This window comes from Bactrocera dorsalis, chromosome 4 (assembly GCF_023373825.1).
Source record: "Bactrocera dorsalis isolate Fly_Bdor chromosome 4, ASM2337382v1, whole genome shotgun sequence".
Classification (NCBI taxonomy): Eukaryota; Metazoa; Arthropoda; class Insecta; order Diptera; family Tephritidae; genus Bactrocera; species Bactrocera dorsalis.
In genome coordinates this window covers 12,014,695-12,037,028 of record NC_064306.1, presented here as the reverse complement: position 1 = coordinate 12,037,028, position 22,334 = coordinate 12,014,695, and the positions used below count along the sequence as shown (strand labels likewise).

At 34.9% G+C, this 22,334-nt stretch overlaps 2 protein-coding genes across 3 annotated transcripts; one reads left to right on the top strand and one right to left on the bottom strand.

Moving 5' to 3' along the window:
• Positions 1-46: 46 nt before the first annotated feature.
• On the top strand, positions 47-3,544 carry LOC105223536 (uncharacterized). Its single transcript, XM_011201277.4, is given in 5 exon segments — positions 47-1,626; positions 1,704-1,769; positions 1,827-2,018; positions 2,021-2,101; positions 2,104-3,544. Coding segments are annotated over 5 exon segments (2,634 nt in total). The 5' UTR covers positions 47-137; the 3' UTR covers positions 2,910-3,544.
• Positions 3,545-5,410: 1,866 nt separating this feature from the next.
• LOC105223537 (serine/threonine-protein phosphatase 4 regulatory subunit 2) lies at positions 5,411-22,086 on the bottom strand. Of its 2 annotated transcripts, none has more exons than XM_049456456.1 (4): positions 21,911-22,086; positions 20,231-21,716; positions 10,167-10,355; positions 5,411-7,831 (listed from the first exon to the last, which is right to left on the bottom strand). In XM_049456456.1, the coding sequence occupies exons 2-4, from the start codon at positions 20,445-20,447 to the stop codon at positions 6,024-6,026; spliced, it is 2,214 nt and encodes a 737-aa protein (XP_049312413.1). In that variant the 5' UTR covers positions 20,448-21,716; positions 21,911-22,086; the 3' UTR covers positions 5,411-6,023. The 2 variants fall into 2 exon arrangements, with proteins under 2 accessions (XP_049312413.1, XP_049312414.1); XM_049456457.1 differs by having other exon boundaries at positions 5,411-7,828; positions 21,911-22,085.
• Between the last annotated feature and the right edge of the window lie 248 nt (positions 22,087-22,334).

Sequence of the window (22,334 nt, the reverse complement as noted above, 5' to 3'; positions counted from 1 at the left end):
ACACTAAAACATATTATTAAAACTCTGTAACACCCCTTATTGTGCAATTAGTCTGCAACTCTTTACAACACTGCAAAATTTATTAGTTGTTTTATTAATTTTTGGTTGCATGCAGCGTGCATTTCGCAATAATAAATATGGAAAACGATAGGAAAGAAAGCAAAGTTTGCCTTGAACAAATTGAACAAATAATGCAAGAATTGGATGCCACCAATACAGAATCCAATTCATCAACTCCTCCCGCTTTGGATGTGCCACACAGACCAATACTTCTGCCACCTGAAATCAAAGAAGAGCCTAAAGAAAAGGACACCGAAGATGTTTGTAGCAGCAATGAATTGGTTGCAGTTCCATCTCACATTATTGATAACCCGAAATCTTCATCAAATACACAAGGTCAAAACACGCAACATGTAATGCAAATAAAGAAAGAAAGGGTTGAAGACAGTAATGAAGTGTCAGTTGAACCACCTAAAACAGATAAAGACATAACAAGTAGTGAAACACAAAACACAATTCAAACACCAGTGGCGGACCACATAATACGAATCAAACCTGAACCGATAGATGCAACTTCACTGGCAACAGAAGAAATTTCGCGGCAAAAATCACAACCAAACCCAGATGCTCCGCCAGAAAATGCAACTTATAACAGAGGAGGAGAAGTACCAACTGAAGCAAATATGGATGATTCAACTGCACCCAACAGTCCAAATGGTGTGCCTGAAGCAGATGGAGCATTGCCCGATAATTTCTTTGATGACTTAATCAAAGATGCTGATAACATCACAGCAGCGGCTTTAGAGGGCAGCGAACCAAATACACTTGAAAAACAATCCACAGAAATGTTAGTCAATGTAAAAAACGAACCTGTTGATACTACAACTATTGCAGAAGCAACAGCAACGGAGACTGTAGAGTCCACCGAACCGCCACAACAACAACAAACCGCCGAACAAAATATTGCTACTCCAGAACTTATTAATGTAAAAAGTGAACCTGTTGGTACAACAGCTGTTTCAGAAACCACAACATCCGCACCGATACCAGATAACTTTTTTGACGATTTATTGGTTGACCATGTTGCCGAACGTATAGACGACGTAGTCAATCATGGACTTGAAATAAAATACTCCGAACGTCTTAAGGAGCTGGAACTATTGGAAACTAAAGAGCAGAGCTCACATAAGGCACATAAAAAACATAAAAAGAAGAAAAAGAAATCACATAAACGTACGCACAGTGAAGCAAATGAAGACGAAGAGACGCTTGATGTCAACGTAAACAAGCGTAGCAAGCACACATCCCATAGTCCTAGTATGCCACAAGCAGCGTGCATACGCGTTAAAAGCGAATTCTCTTCTGGTGCAGAGAGTACACTTTTATCTAACCATTTGAGACCTGACCCATTTAATTTAGATTCGGTTGAGCCGGAAACTAGCGCTGCAGCCGCCAGATGTATGATACGCGTTAAGTCCGAGTTTGTCACAAACCTACCTGTTGCGGAAGAAACAGATGACTGCTTACCAGTAAGAGAGACTGAGCTTTTTCAACGAAGTAGCAACGTCAATAGAAATGGTCTAATTGTGGACATGACGGCACCCTTAGGTTTCAAACGCATTAAAAGTAAACAAAAATTTTCATGCAATACTTTTCTAAATTAATATAATAATTCTTCTTTTAATTTAATTATTTTTTTTCAGTGGAAAGTGATTCGGAAGAATCGGAAGCAGAAGAGTCTATTTTACCAAAAGATAAAATGGAAAAATGTAAGTGAAAAGTCACAATATGGCATAATTTGAATATATCATAATATTCTATTGCAGCAAAACAGCGAGCAATATTGGCTATAGAGGAGTTTAACAAGGCAAGCAAAAAACGTAAAGACCCGTCTTTTATATATACGGCAACTGTGCGCAAACTACCCAATAATAGTTCCTATATCAGGCAGCAAATATACGATAATCGTTCACCATTGCACAACGTTAACAATGTTCTCTATAAGTTCAACTCCTACGCTAATGGGGTATAGAAGCACTGCCACCAAAAGCAAGTGAAGTAGCAAAAATATTGGGTTTTGATATACATGCTTTGGACAAGAAAAGAAAATATTCACATTTCCACCAGAAATACAAAAAATTAAAAGGGAAGCAATAGAACAGACTGAAAAGCAATTGATTGACCCGCAAACGTCGTTTCTAAAATCGGAGTCTACGCAAACCGACAAAGTAACCGGACATGATATAGCCATACAAACTATACCGCAAGGCTATAATATCGGTACCCAAACAACAGCTATGTCTGCCGCGAGTAGCAGTAAATACGGTGATCTGCCACTAATGCGGCAAATAAGCACATTCAATGAAAATCAACTAATGGCTTTAAGTGATTTTGCCGATTTGATACGCGAACCGGCGCTAGCGGCCGACTCAACAGAATTGTATCGTCTACAACATCGTTTGATAGAAATCTATAAATACTCACAACTACCATCTGAATTCGGACAAAATACACATCATGCAAACAAATATAGTATGCACGATCCACGTCAAAAAAGAATGAACTCGTTAGCGGAGCCGCCAACACCGCCAGCACCAAGAATGTTGGCGAGGCATGAAGCGCAACCGCAATCATGGCCACACACAGTTGTACGACCACATGCAGTTGGTCAGCCACCTTATCATCGTCCACCAGCACCGTTGCGACCACATGCAGTTGTTCAGCCACCTTATCATCGGCCACCAGCACCGTTGCGACCACAGACGACGATGTCGATACGCCAACGACTAGCAGCAGATATGTCACATACTATTCCTGTTATCTCAAATGTGGCGTCGATTCATCAAAATGGCTCACAACCGACGGATCCACGACAGAACACTTTCGGCGGTGGTGCCATGCGACGGTAATGCTAAGTTGCATTACATATCGTACAATGTATAGCCTTACAAGTCTCTACTTATTAGATAAATATTTTTTACGCTGACAATACCGCAATGTTAAAAAGTTGAGTATTTACTTTTAAGCTTAGCCTAGTCATTAGTGGCCCATCCACATACCACTTTCCTTGGTTTACTTGACAATTCGGTCTTAAGATACACATTGAAACGTTAAAAGAAATATCTGGTGGTGCTGTTGAAAAATTAGCCGGTTATTTAACCAATAGGTGACTTGCAAATATCGTGTTCGTGTTGCGAACGAATTCGTACAAAAGCACTAATTGAACTTCTCGGTCAAATGAAATGTCCAAATCAAAGTAAAATTTGTATGAGAATCAGGCATAAAGCGTATATGTAAGCAAACAGTGTTGGTACGTGAAGCTGCACGCTTAGTAAAATGTTTTAGCTGCAGAAAACACTCCCTAGATAATTCGGACGAATATAACAAGATTGTTTGGCTTAGATGATTTAAAATCCTGGTTCTATCAGCTTGACAAAATTGTGTTATCAATCGGTTAGTGAGTATCGTAAGTTTTATTTAGGTATGCTTATAAAAAAAACTAAAAATAAGTCCAATAAAACAATGTTCTTGAAGTAAATACAAATATTTTGTTTTGTTTTTGTACGATTATCAATTACATGTATTTAAATTATAAATCGTTTTTCACTTTATTTTAGGTTTGAAATCGCTTTCATTTTGCAGTAGCGAATTTTGATTACATATATACTTTTTTACTTTTTGTTTTCCATATATATATATATATATGTATATGTAATGTAATACTATCACTAAAATAATCGGATTATGCAAGTTTGTTTGCAAGTTATATGCTGCAAGCTTACCCTAATGTTGGAAAGAAAATTAATTATATTGTGCTGAACTATAAAGCAAAAAAATCTCATAAAATGTATTTATTACAATATTATTTTTAATTTTCGTTTAGTTTTTTTTATTATTTTATTTCATCTTATTTATTTTTTACTTTATTTTGTTTTTTATTTTATTTTACTTTATTTTTATTTTTTGTAAACAATGATAAATGATACTGCAGAGTTGTCAAAAATCTCCACTTTTTTCTTTTAAAGTACCAAACATAACAGAGCTGTTAAATATTAGTGGATGCTGCCTCATATGATTGAATGATTAATATGAATAATGGAATCATATGAAATTTAATTTTCATTTGCAATTGGTTTATAAAAATTTCATAAAAATAAGTCAAATTAAATATTTTTTTATGAATTTTAATAAAATATATTTTTAGCTATTAATAAATGCATTGAAAAGTGAATGTATTATGTAAAAATAATAAACCAAAGCAAAATTGAATATTTGTCACGCGCTAATTATTTACGTAGTATGCATGTAATAAAAGATTTATATTTAGTATTTATTTAATTTTTATATTTTCACGTTCACGTGATTTTGCGGCACATGTTTTTAAGCATATTTATTAATATATGTATGTATGGAACTTTCATCATTTGGAAGTCAATGGAATAATTAAATACGTCAAACAAAGGGTTGAGAATCAGGCTAGAAAGTGTTAAGGTGTGTAGAGTTACTCGAAAAAATAGAATTTAGCGGTCAGTGGATTTCCAGTTGCATTTAATTTATTAATTAATCTGTAATGCCAATTATGCCTCTTTAGATTACAGGTGCGGCTGAGAACTGGCTATGAAACCACAAACATATCCCACTAATGCACACCGCTTCTCCATCACTATTTTGTATGTTGCTATAGTAAGATTAGTTGCATAAAAATCGAGTTATTAATACTCTGTATTTATAAGATCGATTTTTGCTCAAGCAATAATAATCATAATAAGAAACGGTGCATAACCTCAAAATTTTTTTGATGTCATATCAATTTTTTTTGTTTTTTAACCAGGCAACGAAACAGCAATGATTTAAAATTTTCTGAAATTGTGTTTTAAAGAATTGCAGAGGAATAAGTTTGAATTCATTGCTTTTTATACGGCAACAATGTAAACAATGTGGCGTCAGTTAGGTTGTCACAAGGTCAATTAAACCTTTGTCCAATTAAAATATTTTGGTTTATTATAAAAAAACCATTAATTTTCGTAGGTCAACGATCACTCGTCTCAAATTGGTTTAAGACAATCGAGCCAAGTAGAAATATGTCTTTTGCAGCTTTAGAAAATAATCACAAATATACAATGATACAGATGTGGTAACTGACGATGAACTAAAAAGCTAAAGCACAAAATATCATACAACCCCAGTAAGTTAAGCTTTTAAATGCTACAATTCTACTTCTCTGTATGCTAATATATTCGGCGCGTAGAACATTTCTCAAAATAGCTGCCTCAATGTCGTCAGACATTGAAAAACCAAAATTTTCCGCACCCTCACACTTTCTGTAGCGTATTTCTCAACCAAAAGAAACACAAAAAGGATAAACATACCAAATCGGCCTTCTTTGCGCCACTGTGTGATAAAAGAAGCATTTGTTTATAGTTTTGAATTTTAAATTTTTTATTTACTATTGTTGGCTCGCATTGTTTACACAAATAAAAAATGTTAAAATACACGATTTTATTAATACCATTTCAATAACTTTTAAATTAAATCGTAAAAAGGAAATGATGCAAAGCCAATACGTATTGTTCGTTGTCCATGTGGTGTTACAAATATTCTGACAAATGGAATGGAACAGCACATATCACTGCTTATTGTATAAAGTATATGCATATATATGTATTGTGTGTATGAAGTATTTTGTTTTTATATATTTCTTGCTTGCCAACCACATTATTTTTGTTTTTTGCTTTTGTTTTGTATTTTCTTTTTAAGTTATAATTATTATGTTCTCTTGATAGTTTAAATTAGCTTACAACGAATTTCGTTTACATATTCATGTAAATTTTGCTTATGCGCCTAAAAACACGCTACATATTCAAAAAGTATTTAAGTATGAAGAAATCGCTTTGCGTCGCGCTGTCGCCATAGTCGTCGTCGTCGTCGTCGTTATCGACGTCTTTCACAATTAAAATTTTTGCTTTTGTATTGTATGCGTGTGGAAAATATTATTGTGTAGTTTGTTATGTGCTGCCACAAAATTACTGATCCATGGCCTCCTGACTGGTGTCATCCACTTCCATGCCAGCGGGTTCGTCCTTGGATGGTGCTGGTGGTTCGTTTGCGTCAGTGGCCATTTCGGTGGCAGCATTTGTTTCGGCCATAACAACTTCGTTAACAGCGGGTTGGGCCTCTTCAATCGGCACATCGTCCATGGGTTGATCGTTGAGGGCTAATGTCGGTGTAGGTAGTGGGGTGGCTGTTGGTGTGGCAGCAGGAACGGCAGCAATAGCTTCGGCCGAGTCTGGGGCTGGAGTCGTATCCGCAGCTGGGGCGACAACATCGCTTTTTTCGGCGACGTTAACACTGTCAGCAGTTGTGCTTTCTACCGCCTCAGCGGTTGTTGGAACTTCAGCTTCGCTGACCTTAGCTGCGGTGGCGGTAGCAGCAGCGGCAGCTTCTTTGTTTTCGTCCGACGCAGACGTTTCATTTTTAGCTGGCGCAGCAGCAACTGTTTCGGCTTCATCCACGGCGATTTTACTGGCGGAATCAGCCGTGGACGTTTCAATCGCAACAGCTTCTGCCTCATTGGACGTGGTCGTAACAGCTTCAACTAATTTTTCTTCGGCTGGTTTTTCCATTTCGGCAGCGGCTTCTGCATTGCTCTCAGTCTTTTCAGATTCTTTTGTTTGGGTGGCAGTGGAGTCGGTCACTTCAGATGTGGCTTTTGGTTCAACAGCGGCCTCTTTCGCTACAGCAGCGACAGCTTCAGCTCCAGCAGACGTTGTCTGTGGCACAGCCTCATCTTTTTCCGGTGTGCTAGTCGAAACTTCGGCCTTAGATTCAGCAGCGGCCTCGTTAGCTTTGACAGGCGCCGTTTCCTCTTCAACTTTGTCTACGATTTTAGCGCTATCCTTAGCACCATCACTAGCAACCGCTTCTGTCGCTTCAGCTGCAGGCTCGGCTGATTTCTTGACCTCGGCCTCAGCAGACTCTTCAACAGGCTTGGTAGTGGCTACAGCAGCTGCTACAACAACCTCTTTTTCGCCTTTCTCTATTTCCTGTTTTTCAACAATTTTTTCATCTTCTTTAGTGGTTTTTGATTCGGTTTCCGACTCTGCGGTGCCTTCTACTTTTTTAACAGCGTCAACTTCTTCAGTAGCTACTTTCTCAGTGGAACTGGCAGTTTCCTCTTTTGCAGCTTCTTCCTTATTAATGCTTTCTGCGACTGCTTCCTTTTCCTCGTTATTTTCAGACTGTTTCTCATCCGCTTTGTCTAGCACGTCCTTTTTGTCTACTTGCTCCTCCTTGTTAGATTCCTCTTTACTTTCCTTCGATTCTGTTTCTTTATTATCAACTTCTATCATTTCTGCATCCTCGGACGGCTTAGCCACCTCTGCTGCTGGTTTACTATCACCTTTCTCCGTTTCTTTCGACTTAGTTTCATCAGCTGCAGATTTGCTGTCATCCTTTTCCACCGATACACCACTCTGTTCATCTTCAGTCTTTTCAACGGTCTTCTCATCTTTCTCATCCAAATCCAGCTTTGCCTTTTTCGGATTCGGCAAAATGTCATCATCGGTTGTAGAGTGCTTGGTAGCTGTCTCGCTCACTACGGGCTTTTCTTTCGATTCGGACTCCGGTGATGCACCACCATCGGCTGCCGAAGCTGTGCCATTGCCGTTGCCAGTGCCATTGCCGTTTTGTGCCTCCATATTGAACAAAGATTCATTCTCCATATCGATATCGACGTTGACATCCAGCGACAGATCACCGTTAACAACTGAGTCCAGTGAATCGCCGTTCTCGCTCTCAGTGCGTTTACGACCGGGTTCAAAGGTGCTCACTACTAGAGTTGAAAAAAGGGAAGAAAGAGAAGGTCTTTGTTGAGAATTTATCGTAAATGCAATATTTTAGGATTAATTTATTACAAAAGTTTACACACTATAATAATAATGGACCTGAGGTTCAAAGAAAACACGCTTAAATATTCTGTGCCCTTTATCGTGAATATTGTATGCCCTTAGAGTAACCTATCATTCAGTTAGACGAAACAGGAATATATCAGTTTCAGGTTATGGAAGATACCATTCTTTTTAAGCTTATAATTTGAAAAAAAGTGTAATACTTTCAATATTTTGGTCAACTTCCTGCGGTTTATATAAGATACAGAAACCGTTATCAAGCACAACTTGGCCTCATATAAATCTGGGTATCTTCTTAACAAGAAACACTAGACTGAAGATTGACCGCCAGGGAACACTGACGACTGTTCTGTCGGTTTCAAAGAGTCTCTATGAAAACTTCCAAGCAGAAACTGCCTTGAAAAAATTCCCTATTCTCTTTAACTGGGATCATGCAGGGCTCAGTATATAGATGCCATTGAGAAAATATCAAGGGGCATCACGCAATCCTACGGATCGCTTATTTTTGATAGGTTTGAAGCTTCTTCATGTATATCCTAGATAGATGTACGCGATTATATTGAGGCGGCCTATGCTAGGATCGGACGACAAATTGCTATTTCAGATTTTTGTTCCGGCTCTACATATGTTTTATATGTCAGGGTATATTCTGGATAAGTGAAAGTTTAACCTGCTACAGTATCCAGAACGAAGCTGCGCAAGAGTCACTCTCGATTCTCGCAGCAACTCGAGCTCTTCGTCTGCAAAGGGGGGTTGTTTGACTCCAAGTACGCCACTCACTGAAAGGAGCTGCTCATTTGTCGGAACCGCCGAAGTCGGACTACTATAGCATATACGAGGTATGACAATTAAGTAATGAGACTGATTCCATAAAAACCGTATATTTGAAACTCTTTCATCCCCTTCAAAGTAGTCCCCTTGGGCAGCTATACAGCGATTCCAGCGCTTTTTCCATGCTTCGTAAATTTCTGGAACGCTTCGACTGAGATGTCCGCGAGTACCCTCGTCACGGCCGCCACGGATGTTCGTAATCGACTCAAAATGGATTCCTTTGACCGAAGAAATTGCTTCGATCAGACCACGATAACATATGTATATGGCTGTCATTTAGATTCGATTAGATTAGAAATAAATGAGGATTGCATGGTGACCTAAGGTCTATTGTGCCCTCTCCTAAGTCACAACGTTTCAACTAGCCCCAGCAAATTGATAAGTTCCAATACACTGCTAGGTACTATTGAGGCGATGTGATCTAAATTTAGAAACATGGATCCAAGGGCCTTAATCCTACGCCTACAGACTGCTGTGCAATCCATTAGCAGGCGCTCTGGAGTTTCGGGTTCCGAGTCGCAGAACCGGCACTTCGCACAAGAAGCTAGGCCCATGTAAAATAAGTGCTTCTTGAGTTTACAATGGCCGGTGTAAAAGGCGACCAGTAGCCTGACTTTGTCTCTTGGGAGATTTATTATAAGCGTTAACCTTTTGAGGTTATAACCCTTCATCAGTAACTTTGCGTGCCGCAAGCCTGGAAGGTGTTGCCAGGGTCTCTCCCTACCCACTGCTTCATCCTTACGGAGCTGTTCCTTCATGGCATGGGGACCTACCGCTATGAAAGGTTCCGGTCCTACCATGCTGGTGGATGCTGCAGATCGGGCAAGCTCATCGGCCAATTCATTTCCAGCGATGCCTCTGTGATCTGGCACCCAAATAACGTGCACTTGGTTGCATTCTGCCAGACTGTTCAGCCGGTCTACGCACTCCTGTACCAAAAGCGATTTTATCTCGTATGACGAGATCGCCTTGATCGCCTATGGCTGCCATACAAGCCGATCGATCAAAATCAAGTTCTTGTAAGAAAAACTATTTTATTTAACAAGATCGATATTTCCAGGACAACATTACACTCTCCGAAGAAATTGTTTGGACCGGACCATAATAGAAAACAACATCCCTTAAGTAATTTGGAGTAATGCTTGGTTATTGTCCAAGCCAACGCTACAGTCCCCGAAAAAAATTGTCATTTCATACATTAATAAATATATGTAACTTGATCCAGACATACCATATACTAGCACGTTGTAACCTAAATTTTCACGATTCTCTTCAAAAACTTATACTAAGTATTACTTAAAGCACCAGTTAAAGTTCAAGTTCAAAACGAACGCTAAGTCTACAAAAAAAAAAATTTATCTAACGGATATACTGCCGAATTTTTCAGATTCAATTAATTTTTTCCGTTGACGACGAAGGTGCACTCACCTAAAATGTTCTTTTCAAGAGCACGCATAAATTTATCAATGCGACTGTATTGTTTACGCGGATCAATCAAAAGCTCGCACAAGCGCTGAATGGTGAATGGTGCGGCATTGAATAATTCCAGACGCTCCAACAGCGATGATTTCATGCTCTCATAATTAAAAGGATCAACGTTCGGATATTGAGGAATCTCTGCAATGGAAGAATGAGAAGAATAATTATTAAATTTGTACATACATATGTATAGGTGTGTATATAGTCTCTTCAAATGATGAGAATCAACTTGGTAAATGCGAATATAAAGCATACAAGGAACTGGCAGTAAATAATAAGCGCTGAGTGTGTTGGCATGGCTTTGTAGTAGAAAGTGCGCTTTTTAAATCTGCTTAAGAATACACACATACACACAACTATATAGAAGGCGAAGGCTGCTTGAGCCGGAGTGAATGCCATTAAAAACAGCTGAAAGAAAAATGCACAAAACCAAAAAAAATAATACAAAAAATAACAAAAACAACAAAGCCGTCAAGCAGCACTATTAAAATCATACATTGTTGGTTCACGTACATACGTACACAGCGACATACAGACATATGTACATACATACATACATATATGAAAAGAAAACAACAAAAGCGCCTCAGGGGGGTTATTGTACTCCAAGTGAACGATTTGAGGCAAGTTTGCGCGTGTGCACGAGGCATTTAAGACACCAAAACGAACACCAAAAAACCGGCAATTGCGCGAAATTATAACGAAGGCATGCAAAAAACGATTAGCGCGACGCACACAGCGACAAACGGACAGACAGACAGCCAACCGGTCAGATTGTGAGCAACAACTCTCGCGAAAAGCAAAAAAAAAAAACACATAAAGAGAGTTATATAAAAAGAAAGCTTAAATGGAGATAGCAGGCTGGATGATTGGACGCATGAAGGAATGGCGCTGAAGCGCCTGCTGACTGGCTGTCAGGCTGGTTGTTGTGCTTTTTTCCTTGTGTTGCCTTGTATATGAGCTGAGAACACGAGGCGCGCTCTGAAAAGCTGTGTGTGGACTGCAAATGAGCGCCGAATGCCGGCTAGTGACAGTGACTACGACAGAAACGAGTAGCGTCAATTGGGAGCAGCCGGTAAATGTGCAACAACAATTATAACAACACTTTTAGCGATGTGTGAATTCGGAAGCGCAGAGCGCCAATGTGGCGTTTGTGTTACACATACGCATTTGTATATATGTAAATATGTTTGTCATTCTATCATTTGTTTGACGATGCTATAGCGCCGCCATAGCAATGCCATGCAAATTTTATCGCAATGTTGTAGCAATGATTTTTTTGTTTTTAATTTTTAAGTGATTTTTTTTTTCAGCGCGCACACACATTTATATTTATGTACATACATATGTATGTATATAAATAAGTATATATGTATGTATTTATGTATGTAAGTAATTAGCTGAAGGCGTAAGTGTGCTGATTTCAAGTGGTTTTGTTATTTATTACTTGCTTTCAAGTTTGTGTTTGTTTACTTTTTTTACCTTACACATACACACACGCACAAATGTCAAAAATGTTGCAAATCGCTTAACTTTGTTTTCTTAATTTAATGCACGCACTTGAAGTTAAGTTTAAAGTTGAACTCGTTGTTCTAAAGAGATCCTAAATGGTAAACACATTTTTTTAAAGTTACAAATAGTGTAAAAATGAAGGAGCAATCACGTAGTTATAATGAAAACTTTATTAAAACTAGTTTAAATGATTACTATTATTGGAAATGTAGAAGTAGGTTTATTTCAGGTTATTTCTTACAAAAAAAGTTATTAAATTAATATATTAAAAAAATCATTAGGGTTGCAAATGCATTTAAAAATAATTTGATTAACATTCGTGATCTCGAAAATATTAATCAAAATATTTTTTAAATTCCAAATACCGGAAGAAACATAAAAAAATTTAATTTTTGCTTTAGAATTTACATAATTCGCGTTTTCCGTTGGTGTAGTTGTAGAATTTCGCCGAATTGACAGTCCTTGGCCGGATAAAATCCAGAGTCCGTTTCTGTTCTGTCGTGGAACGCTTTACGTATTTTTTTTTATGTACCAATTCGGTTATCTTTTGAAAAGGAAAGCTTATTTTCAACAAAATATTCATTTTCAATGAAAGACGTTTGGCGTGAGAAATTAAATTTTCAATTTTTATAAAATTGTTTTTAATCCAGCGCTTTAATTGTTAGCAAAAACACGAACACTACACAACAGATTTTTAATTAATACATAAAAATTTCTATAAATTTATATCAGTAAAAAAACTGTTATTATTATTTATCAGTAAAAAAATTATTATTATTGTTCTGCTTTTTGAGCAAATTTTTTTTTTATTATGTCATTAAATTTTACAAATTACTAAAAAAAATGTATTATATTTATATTATTATATATTTATATTTAACAACTTTATTAAAATTTAAATTTATTTTATACTAAAAATATATACATTTAAAATTAATTTTAATTTCGCTATCTACTTTTTCAGAAGAAAAAATTATAATATTATACATACATAAACAAATTTAAAAAATGTCATAAAAACCATTGGTGTCAATTTATTAAAAAAAAAAATAATTAGTTACATTTTTAATTTTCCACATTATAAGTAATTTAGTTTTCAAAATAATAATAATAAAAAACACATAACAGAAAAATAATTAATTTTAAATTACTATTTATAAAAATATTTTAGGAAGGAATTCATTTTTTAACTGATAAATACGAGTTTTTAAACAAAAAAAAATATTTAAAAACATATTTGTTTATAATAATTTATATATTTTTTATTTTTTTACTCTGCTTTTGATTAACTATTTTTAATTAATTTAACGAAATTAATTAAATACCAAAATAGTTATATACGTGTATAATTTATTTTTATGTGAAAATTTTTTTTTTTATTATGTTATAATTTATTTATTTAATTTATTTATATATTTAAGCAAATTTCATAGTTTTTTAGAAGCACCAAAACCAGTTGAAACACTTTTTTATTTTATTTAAAAAAAATTAAATATTCCAAAGAATTAAAACATTAATTTCGAAATGTATGTATGTACATACATATATACAAAAATTTTATTACAACCAAAATTATAATAATTTTTTTTTTTTCAAATAAATATTTTTCACCATATTTTGAATGAATACAATTTCATTGCCTACATTACGGCGCACTCATCGTTATTTTTAAAGGTAATGTGAAGATAGTGCTCAATTAAGCAGAACAGTTTAGTTGAAACAAGGATTATGCAGATAATAGTTGCAGAGATAAAAGTAAAGTGATGTTTTCTTTTATTTAAAAGTACACAATAATCAGAGAACCAATTAATAGAGTGTAAAAAGATTATATTTCGGAAAATAAGTTCAAGTGATCGGGCCCAGCTTTTATATAAAAAAAAAAAAATAATGAAAAGTTAATTTATTTTATATAATATTAACTATCAATGAGAAATCCACTGAGAATCGATTAGTAATGCCATAAACGCTACTAAATTTGTTTTTAATACTAAAGAACAGCTCACGAACCAGATTTTATATTCGAAAAATGTTTAAAATTGAGAATAAATTTACTGCAAAAATTGTGAAGAACTCAAAACATTGTATATCCCTAAATTTAATCTCAAATTTGAGCGAAATGTATGTCGGAAAATAGAAATTTCTCCAAATATGAGAACAAAAATAAAATTCAAATCTCCAGTCTGTGGCTTTTTCAATTCCCAAATTTCGTCGCTTTCTTAAATTACTTCCAGAAACCCTTTTCTTTAATGGAATTCGCACAAGGTTAGCTCCAACCACGTTGTTATTTAGCAAGCAAATACATGAAATTGCAGCAAATAGCTCTAAAATGCTCCACAAACATCAAGTTCCAGGCGTTTTAGCCAGCTGCAAAAGCAAACACAACCGCACGTTGTTATTATATAACTTATACATACATACAAAACATATTTAACATCTTGAGTACATAAATTGTATTACATTGTTGTTGCTATGCGCCAGAGTGTGAGAAAATACATGTATGAGCTTAAATGCAACAACAATAAGTGTTATTGCAAGCAAATTGTTATTATACTAACAACAACAAAGCGCCGTCAAAGCAGTATAGTGTTAGTAAATAAATCTGAGTGTGCGTTTGTATGTATGTACATATGTGGTTGTACAAATTGGCTGGCAGAGAAGGCGGCCGCAATTACCGGCCATTTATTCCTGTGCTGCTGTTAAATTGGGGTATTCACACATGCGCACACCTAAGCGCGCACTATACACATTAGATACACACATGTGTATGTACAAAGATCTGGTTTCAGAGTACACAAACAAAACCCATTAAAGGGCCGGTAACCGAAAATTCCCCAAAAAATAAAAGTAAAACATGAAAACGCCACAGTAATGGTTGTCAGCGCAGCAGCAAGCAATTATAACAACAGTTGCAGTGACAACAACAACAGCATTGCAAGGAGAAGGCGCTCGTAAATATGCAAAACGAACGAGTTGATTAACAGTGAGCTACAAAAGTGCGCAGCGAACAGGCTTGCGAATTTTTTAGTTCAAAAATTTTGATTTAAAAATTAGATTTTCAATTTTTAATTCCAATTCCAATCTTTGGATTTTTTCTAAATCTTAAATTAGAAATAAATTTTTAATCCGATTTTTGGGATTTATGTTTATCCGATTCTTGGGATTAATTTTTCTTTCAATTTTTTCGGTATTTGGCACTAAAGGTTTGTTAATATTTTTTATATTAATTAAGATTTCGGGATAACAAAATAAAAAAATTTAATTCAATTGTTTATAAATTGTTTTTTGTTTGAGTTATAACTGTAAAATGATTTTAAAGTTTAAGTTCTCAATTTTCTTAGTACGCAAAACTGTAAGGGCTAATAACTTTCTTTATTTATATCTTATGAAAGTATATATAATATGCTTTTAAAGTAAAAATAGTCCAAGAAAAAATTATTTTTCCCTCCGAGAGCTTTGGGAGGCTCCAACTACATAACATCAATTGCATATTACCATAAAATATTCTCCAAAATACAAATTGTATCATATTTTTTTTAATTTAAAAAAAAAACGTTATTTAGCCGAAGTTCTGTTACCTTTTTTCGTCGCATGATCCTCTTACTTCATATAAAGTATATATTTTATGAATATTTCTAAAGCTAACTGTTGTTCATATACATATGTATGTACATATGTACATATCTTGCGCCTTCAATTGAAGTTGAAAATGAAAACCGGCAAAATCTAAACTAACAGCAACAACTACAACATCAACAAAGAAATCACTGGTAACACAGCAGAACCGGCGACGAAGGAAAGAAATGCAAAACCAGCACGTCACATTGGAGGAGGTGGAGGAGAAAACAAGCAGCAGCAGAGGAAAAGCTACAGCGACAACAATGCACAAGCTATATTTTATTGAAAGAACAACAAATAATTGACCAAAAGCAGCTCCAGCGGCTGAGAGCCAACTAAACAATGAAACTGCTGAGCGTGAATCCGTCGTATTACCACCCCGCCGTTTGTATTTGTTTTTGTTGGAACTGCTTGCTGCATTTGTGAAAATATTTGTTGTTGCTGTATCAAGAGTCTATAAGAAGAGTATGTAGAACATGTGCGTAGTTGTTGTTAGTGCTTTTGTTGACTTTTAATGCCCATGGCGGTTACTGCTTTTGCCAAACACATGCAAACATAAACATACATATGTACATATGTGGCTGTTAAGTGTATAAGTACGTGTATCCGTCTTACCCACAACTTTATGTACATATGTACATACATATGTATATTCCAAGCTGCTGCTGAGAGCTGTTGCTGCCCATTGTTAGCGCAGTCGTATTTTTTTTCAATATTATTATTATTATTTTTCGAGTGTCTGGCTCTTTTAGTTGTTGTCATTAAAGCCTAAAAATAGTTTGAAGCCTTTTTTTGTCCATTGTATTAATTATTTCATACTATACATGTATGTATGTATGTATATACAAACTTTTGGTTGCTTTTCGAAAAAATTCTGTGTGCTTTTCAGTTCTGTTTCTTTATAATTTCTGCTGCTGGCATTTTTTAAGCCGTCGCGCCTTCGGAAGCACCAAAAGCAGGAGCCGGAGCAAAAGCAAAGTGTATGTAATAAAATAACAAAAAAAGTAAGTTCCTCGAAAGATGCGAATGAACGCATTTAAACGAGCCGACTATGAGCGCCGCTCACTTGAAATCAGACTTTGAAAAACATGGAATTCGCCAACCAAAAAAGCCTTTGTTGCCGTCTTTTATGAGTTTCTTTCATTGCGCTCACTTAGCTGCGTGTTTTATGGCTTAGTATTTATATATTTTTATGTTTTTCTTTTTTAATTCAGCTTTTTCGAAGTAACTGGTGTATATAGTTTGTTGTTTTTTTTTTGTTTGAAAAGTTTTTAGAGACAGTAATAGTCAGGACTTGACATTGTGATTTATGGTTTATGGAACCGGTGGAAATGCACAAAATGCCCGTAAAGTAATCAAGTCCGTCACAAGGTAAGTTGTAAATTACACGGTGGGGTAAAATTGTTTCGCTTGGTAACTTTTATGAGTGATGCATAATATGGGTTAGGCTAGTTGAAGTGCTCGTCAACGAGGTTAGTCATACAGAAATAGCATCACGGCACATATTGGCAATTACAAGCATTTGCATCTGAATGATTGCAATTTGATATGAACTTAGATCTTATGATGAAGATTTTTCTAAAAATCTAAAATTTCAACTTTTGTACGTTTGTCAATGCAAATTGAAACGGTAGCCGCAAGATAACAAAAATTGATTGATACATGTTTTTGTTTTGACCTGCGGGTTGTCAAAATTGTATGACAATCGTACCAATGTGATAAAAAAACGAATTTAAAACAAAATTAAAGAAAAAACGTAAAGAAACAAATAGACAAAAAGGTAAAAAAATAATTAAAAAATAAATTAGTTAAATTAAAGTATATTATATTTAAACAAAAAAAAAAATAACATTAATTAAATCATAATTCTAAATCATAAATCATATTTTCTAAATAAAGATAAAATAAGTTTGATTAAAAAACATAACTCATTTTTTTAAGAAAATATTAAATATTGTAAAGAACCAAATAAGAGTACAAATAAATTAAAAACTGCAACTCTGCTAATGCTACCTTTCCAATGTGTTTTTACTCTGGACTGGAAATTTTTCTAACCGAAGACGGATTTCTAAGTTTCAAAAAATATTGTAAAATTAAAATTAATTAAAAAAATGCGGAGTTAAGCAGCACGTTGTTAGACAATCAGTGTTTTATATTATAGCTTCGGTGCTTAGAGAGAAAGTCAACGCATTCAACATTTTGTCCTACTTCCGAATCAGTTGGGAATTTTTAGCAAAGTAGCTTTCATGGAATATTCATGATTCACAATATTCGGCAAACTTGTATGTTTATATGTACAAATGAACATAAGTTGTGTTCGCTTACTTTTAATCATGATTTTTGTCACTATTTTAAACTAACTTCGATTCAGTTGAGCTGAGTCAACAATTGTTAATTGATTTGATGTTTTGGTATGTACATATGTATGTGTGTATGTTTATGTTAAAACGTACAATTAAAAGAGCAGCTCTTATTTAATTAAAAAAAAACTGTAGTGAAAATTTTTGGGTTTTAATTTTTCAGCATAATTATTAGCACAAGATTTGACATCATTAATCAATTATAGTAAATTATAGTTCAGTTTTAACGACATAATAGGTGTGAAAATTTCAATAATTGCGCGGAAAGAAGTGTTTAGTGAGTGCGAACAAAAACTACAAAGAGAGGTTAAACAACTTAATTTTTTTTTAAATAAATATTAGTTAAAGTAATATTGCATAATTTATGGGAGTCAAAAGTTTCTAATGGCACGTTTGCACAGTTACAGTTCTTCAAATTGTGTAGCGTCCAATTTAGGTACTACAACAAACACAATATAACTTTAATTAGTTTAGCTGAATTAAAACTTTTATCTTCAAAATTTCTAAAATTTTAATTCATATCATTTTTTTATTAAAGAAACAACAAAAGCTTGCGTATAAAAAATTATCACGATTATTTCAACTGAAGAGACACATACCAACACACAGCACTTAATATTTTATACAAATACACACAAATATTTAAATTAATAATTTCTTCATCATATCAAAGAATATAATTTATTTTACCGCAAGCATTTGTGACGCACAGGAAAGCCTTTTTCGGCGATTAGTCAGCGTTAGTGTTATAAATAATAACCAAAAAGAAAGTACAATGAAAATATTAAGGGATTTCAAGTGCGCTTAGCTACAAAATTCTATTTGATGAGCGAAAATGGAATTATAAAGCAGTTAATACTTTTTGTTATCTTTTCTTTCCACTATGAAATAAAAAAATTGCAAAAAAAAAAAGAAGCAAGCAAGAATTTGTGTAATGGGAGTAAGGTTTTCGCACGCTGAATAACAATTAAAACATTTTTTTTATTTTTTCTGCACATTTAGTTGTTTTCGCAAAAAATTCGCACAAGTGATTGTGTGCTGGTGTTAACTTAGCAAAGAAAAAATAACAATAATAATGAAGTGATATATACGTATGTATGTATGAGTGAAAGCTGGTAAATACATATGCACGTCACATCTGTTTGTGCTCACAAATACACATGGTTAAGCTATAGTGTTGATGGAGCGCAACGCATTTAGCTTTCTGCGTGCCAATCCATACTCCCACTTTAGCAAAAAAAAAGTTGAAAAATATAAAAAAAATTACATACTTGCAATCGACTTTGCTTCGATTAAGTACACATGTATGTATGTATGTATATGTGGAGTACATATTCACTTATACACATATATAAAGATATTTATGTCTGCATTTATTTTTATTTTTTCTTCTCTTTCCTTTTCTGCTTCATAATGTTTTTTGAAGGTGTGATAGGGATTTAAGCACACTCTAGTTAGAATTCACGCTGCAAAGGAGTCATTAAATCTAAATCAATTAAAAATTCCGGGGCCAGGTAACAATCGCGAAACTCAACAAGTGCCATGAAGAGTTAGAAAAAGAAAAAGATAAGAATTTTTTGTGATCACATCATTTGGCGAATTATTGAAGAATTTAGCTAGCTCTTAAATTTATATTAATCTTTTTATACTGTTTTTCTTTGATTATCAAATTCCAAATATGACAATTATTCATTAAGTAATTTGATTATTCTATCTATTTTAATTTAATTTGCAAATTCAAATTAGAAAAAAAAAATTGTACATTCGTCACTTAAAAACATTTAATCTAGCATCAACCACTACAAACGCGTGACCTTGTGTTTTTTTAATTGTTTGCAATCAAAGTAGCGATTTCGTAGCTTCAGAGCTTGTTGAATTTAAAAAAATGTGCAAAAATTTCAGACGCTGGCTGCGATGCCAATGAGTGCAAAGTTAAACATATTTTTTTTATCTCTAAGTTTATTTGGATGGAATATATTTAAAACAGCATACATTTTCATTATAAAAAAGGTATGTTGCTAAAATTGTTCTAAAATTATTACACATAGTACAAAAATAATTCTGTATTTTGTACATATGTAGTTACGAATATCCTACTTTCCACGCTTAGCACGTCTGCATTGCAAGTTTTTTGCTGCTGCAAATTTTATTCTTCTTACAACTTTGGTATTTATCAAGGAGAAAGTTGCCCCCATGTACACAGAAACAGCATTTTTATGCAGACAATTTTCGACTGCAACTTTGCGACAAAAGAATAAAACGAAAAAATGTGACACGAAAACTTCATAGAAACGGTGGTGTGATGCGAAATGGAGGAAAGCGGCATGTATACGTTTAAAAAGCCGGTTAGTAAGTATCCAGAAAAAGAGGACTTACTTGCATGGCAATAAAATTTATCAGCCACCGCCATACAATTACCACACTTATTCATTCATCATAATATCCTGCATTTTTATGAGTAGCACGATTAGTGCTTTTTAATGAGGTACATATGTACGTATATATTTTTTTTATTTCTGTACTCACCATCAACACGCGGCGACGTATCGTGGAAATGTTTAATCACATTGAGCAACTTCTCCCGGAATAAATATTTCAGGCTCGCCCATTTAAAGACCGTATCGCCGGTTTTCGCCACATACTGCAAATAATCGTCCAACTCCTTGGGTATCTCCTTTTGCTTTAGACGCGTAAAGCGCTCCAGTATTTGCATTACTTCTTCGGCGTTTTCCATATTAACCATTTATTTAAATGTAACAATAAAAACGGGAATGTAATGAATTTGTCTGAGATTCACCGTGTGAAAATTTTTGCTAGGTAGGCGTCTAGTTAACTCTAGCTTCCTCTTTTTCAGTATGATCAAAAATATATATTTAAATTTCGCAATATGTCGTCTTCCTGCTGTCGCTGTAAATGTTAATGTGGCACTGGTTAGCTCGCTCTTGCCACCACAATGAAATTGATGATGATATAGACACACAAGAACGAAGTTCACAACCGGCAATGTACGTTTTAAAATATTCGCTACTCTTCTCGCTGCACAATGACGAAGTTACTCTTGTCGTAGGAGATCGAAGTTGAGTTTCGTATTTTAGGTTGCTTGTTTTTGCAAATGTGTGGCAAAACCAGCAGCAACAAATTTGCAAAACGAAAATACGACACAGTGAATTCCGTAGACCAGAGATACACGACTGCAGTAATGGTACCGACACTACCGACTGAATATAGGTACGGGTACGGGAACCGACAATGGACACGATGACACAGATCGCGACGACTACAAAAAGGCACGGCACAACTATTTTATACGGGCGCGTTTAGTCAGACAAACGTGCACACACTCACGCACAGACACCAAACGGAACCAAAAACGATGTGTGGATGGCAAACGACAGACGTGCAATGCAATAGGTGCTCAGTGGGACGAAAACTCCAGTAATAAGTGGAGACTCGTTCTAAATGATGTTACAAGTTGGAATCTAGACTGGCTAAGACCACAATTATTGGCACGAGTGGTAATACCTACAGACAAGTAATTATTTTACAAATTTTAATGGTTACGTTCCGTGCTGGTGATGCGGTGCGTTGATGACTGCTGGATGTGCGCTCTCAGACTGAACAGAATCGTTGAATTACGAAAACCTTGACGATTATGCACTGCAGACGTTCAATTTGCAGACAGCAGGCGTCTCAGAGCAAACAACAAGGCCGGTACATAGGTGTTTGTATGTATAATAAATGTGTAACTACCCGGCTTTTACAGCTGCAACTCTTCGCACCGGTATAGTTGTTGCACGAGGTTGAAATTGGAGTTTAAAAATTTATTTTACTGTTGTTGAGTATGTAGAGACCCGTGCTTAGTGAGGAACAGGCGCAAAGAAGACAAGAGATTTTCTCTTGCCGACTTAATATGCAGCTGCTCCGGATACGGCTTACGGTCTGAATGAATAGTACGTGCTGTTTAGGTGTGTGTCATGCGTTGCAGGTAAAATTTTGATTTGCAATCTTGCTCCTGCGAAATGTAAATGCAAAGAAAGTACATAGTAGTGTTTAGAATATGCATAAAATTTTTGTATATACAACAGAATAATATTGGTTAAGAAATTGTTTAAAAAACCATTGTAGCATAATTTTTGTTAGCGAAAAATCTTGCTGTCGGCAGCCGTAGCGGCGGTGTCACAGATGTGATAAAATGTAATCACTAACCTGTTAGAAAGAAGCACTTATATTAATATTATTGAATTATTTATTACACTGCTACAATTCAAACATCAGCTAGTTAATTCTATTTGATAGTTTCGAAATATATAAAATTACTTTACGGCTTCTGGCTAAAATGATAAATTTGCAAGTTCTCTTCCAGCGCGTTTAACAAAAGAAATCTGAGTGATGTTGCCAGCTGTTATGTATGTATAGGCATACTGGAAAGGTACATAGCGCTAAGTAAATTATTTTATTTTTTCTTTACATAACTCCGTTGTATATTTACTCATTTGTAATATATTTTAAGCTTTATTTATCCATTTTAAAGTGCTTATTTTATATGCTTTCGCATTAACACAACCTAATTGCAAAAATCAGGTGGCGCTTATCACAGCTGTTTTGTGATTGTACCAGTGCCACTCAAAGT

Coding starts and splice junctions, on each gene's coding strand:
- LOC105223537 (XM_049456456.1), bottom strand. CDS start 20,447: ATGGTTAATATGGAAAACGCCGAAGAAGTAATGCAAATACTGGAGCGC. Junction 10,356..20,230: donor TACGTCGCCGCGTGTTGATG/GTGAGTACAGAA, acceptor CTTCCATTGCAG/AGATTCCTCAATATCCGAAC. Junction 7,832..10,166: donor TCTTGAAAAGAACATTTTAG/GTGAGTGCACCT, acceptor TTTCAACTCTAG/TAGTGAGCACCTTTGAACCC.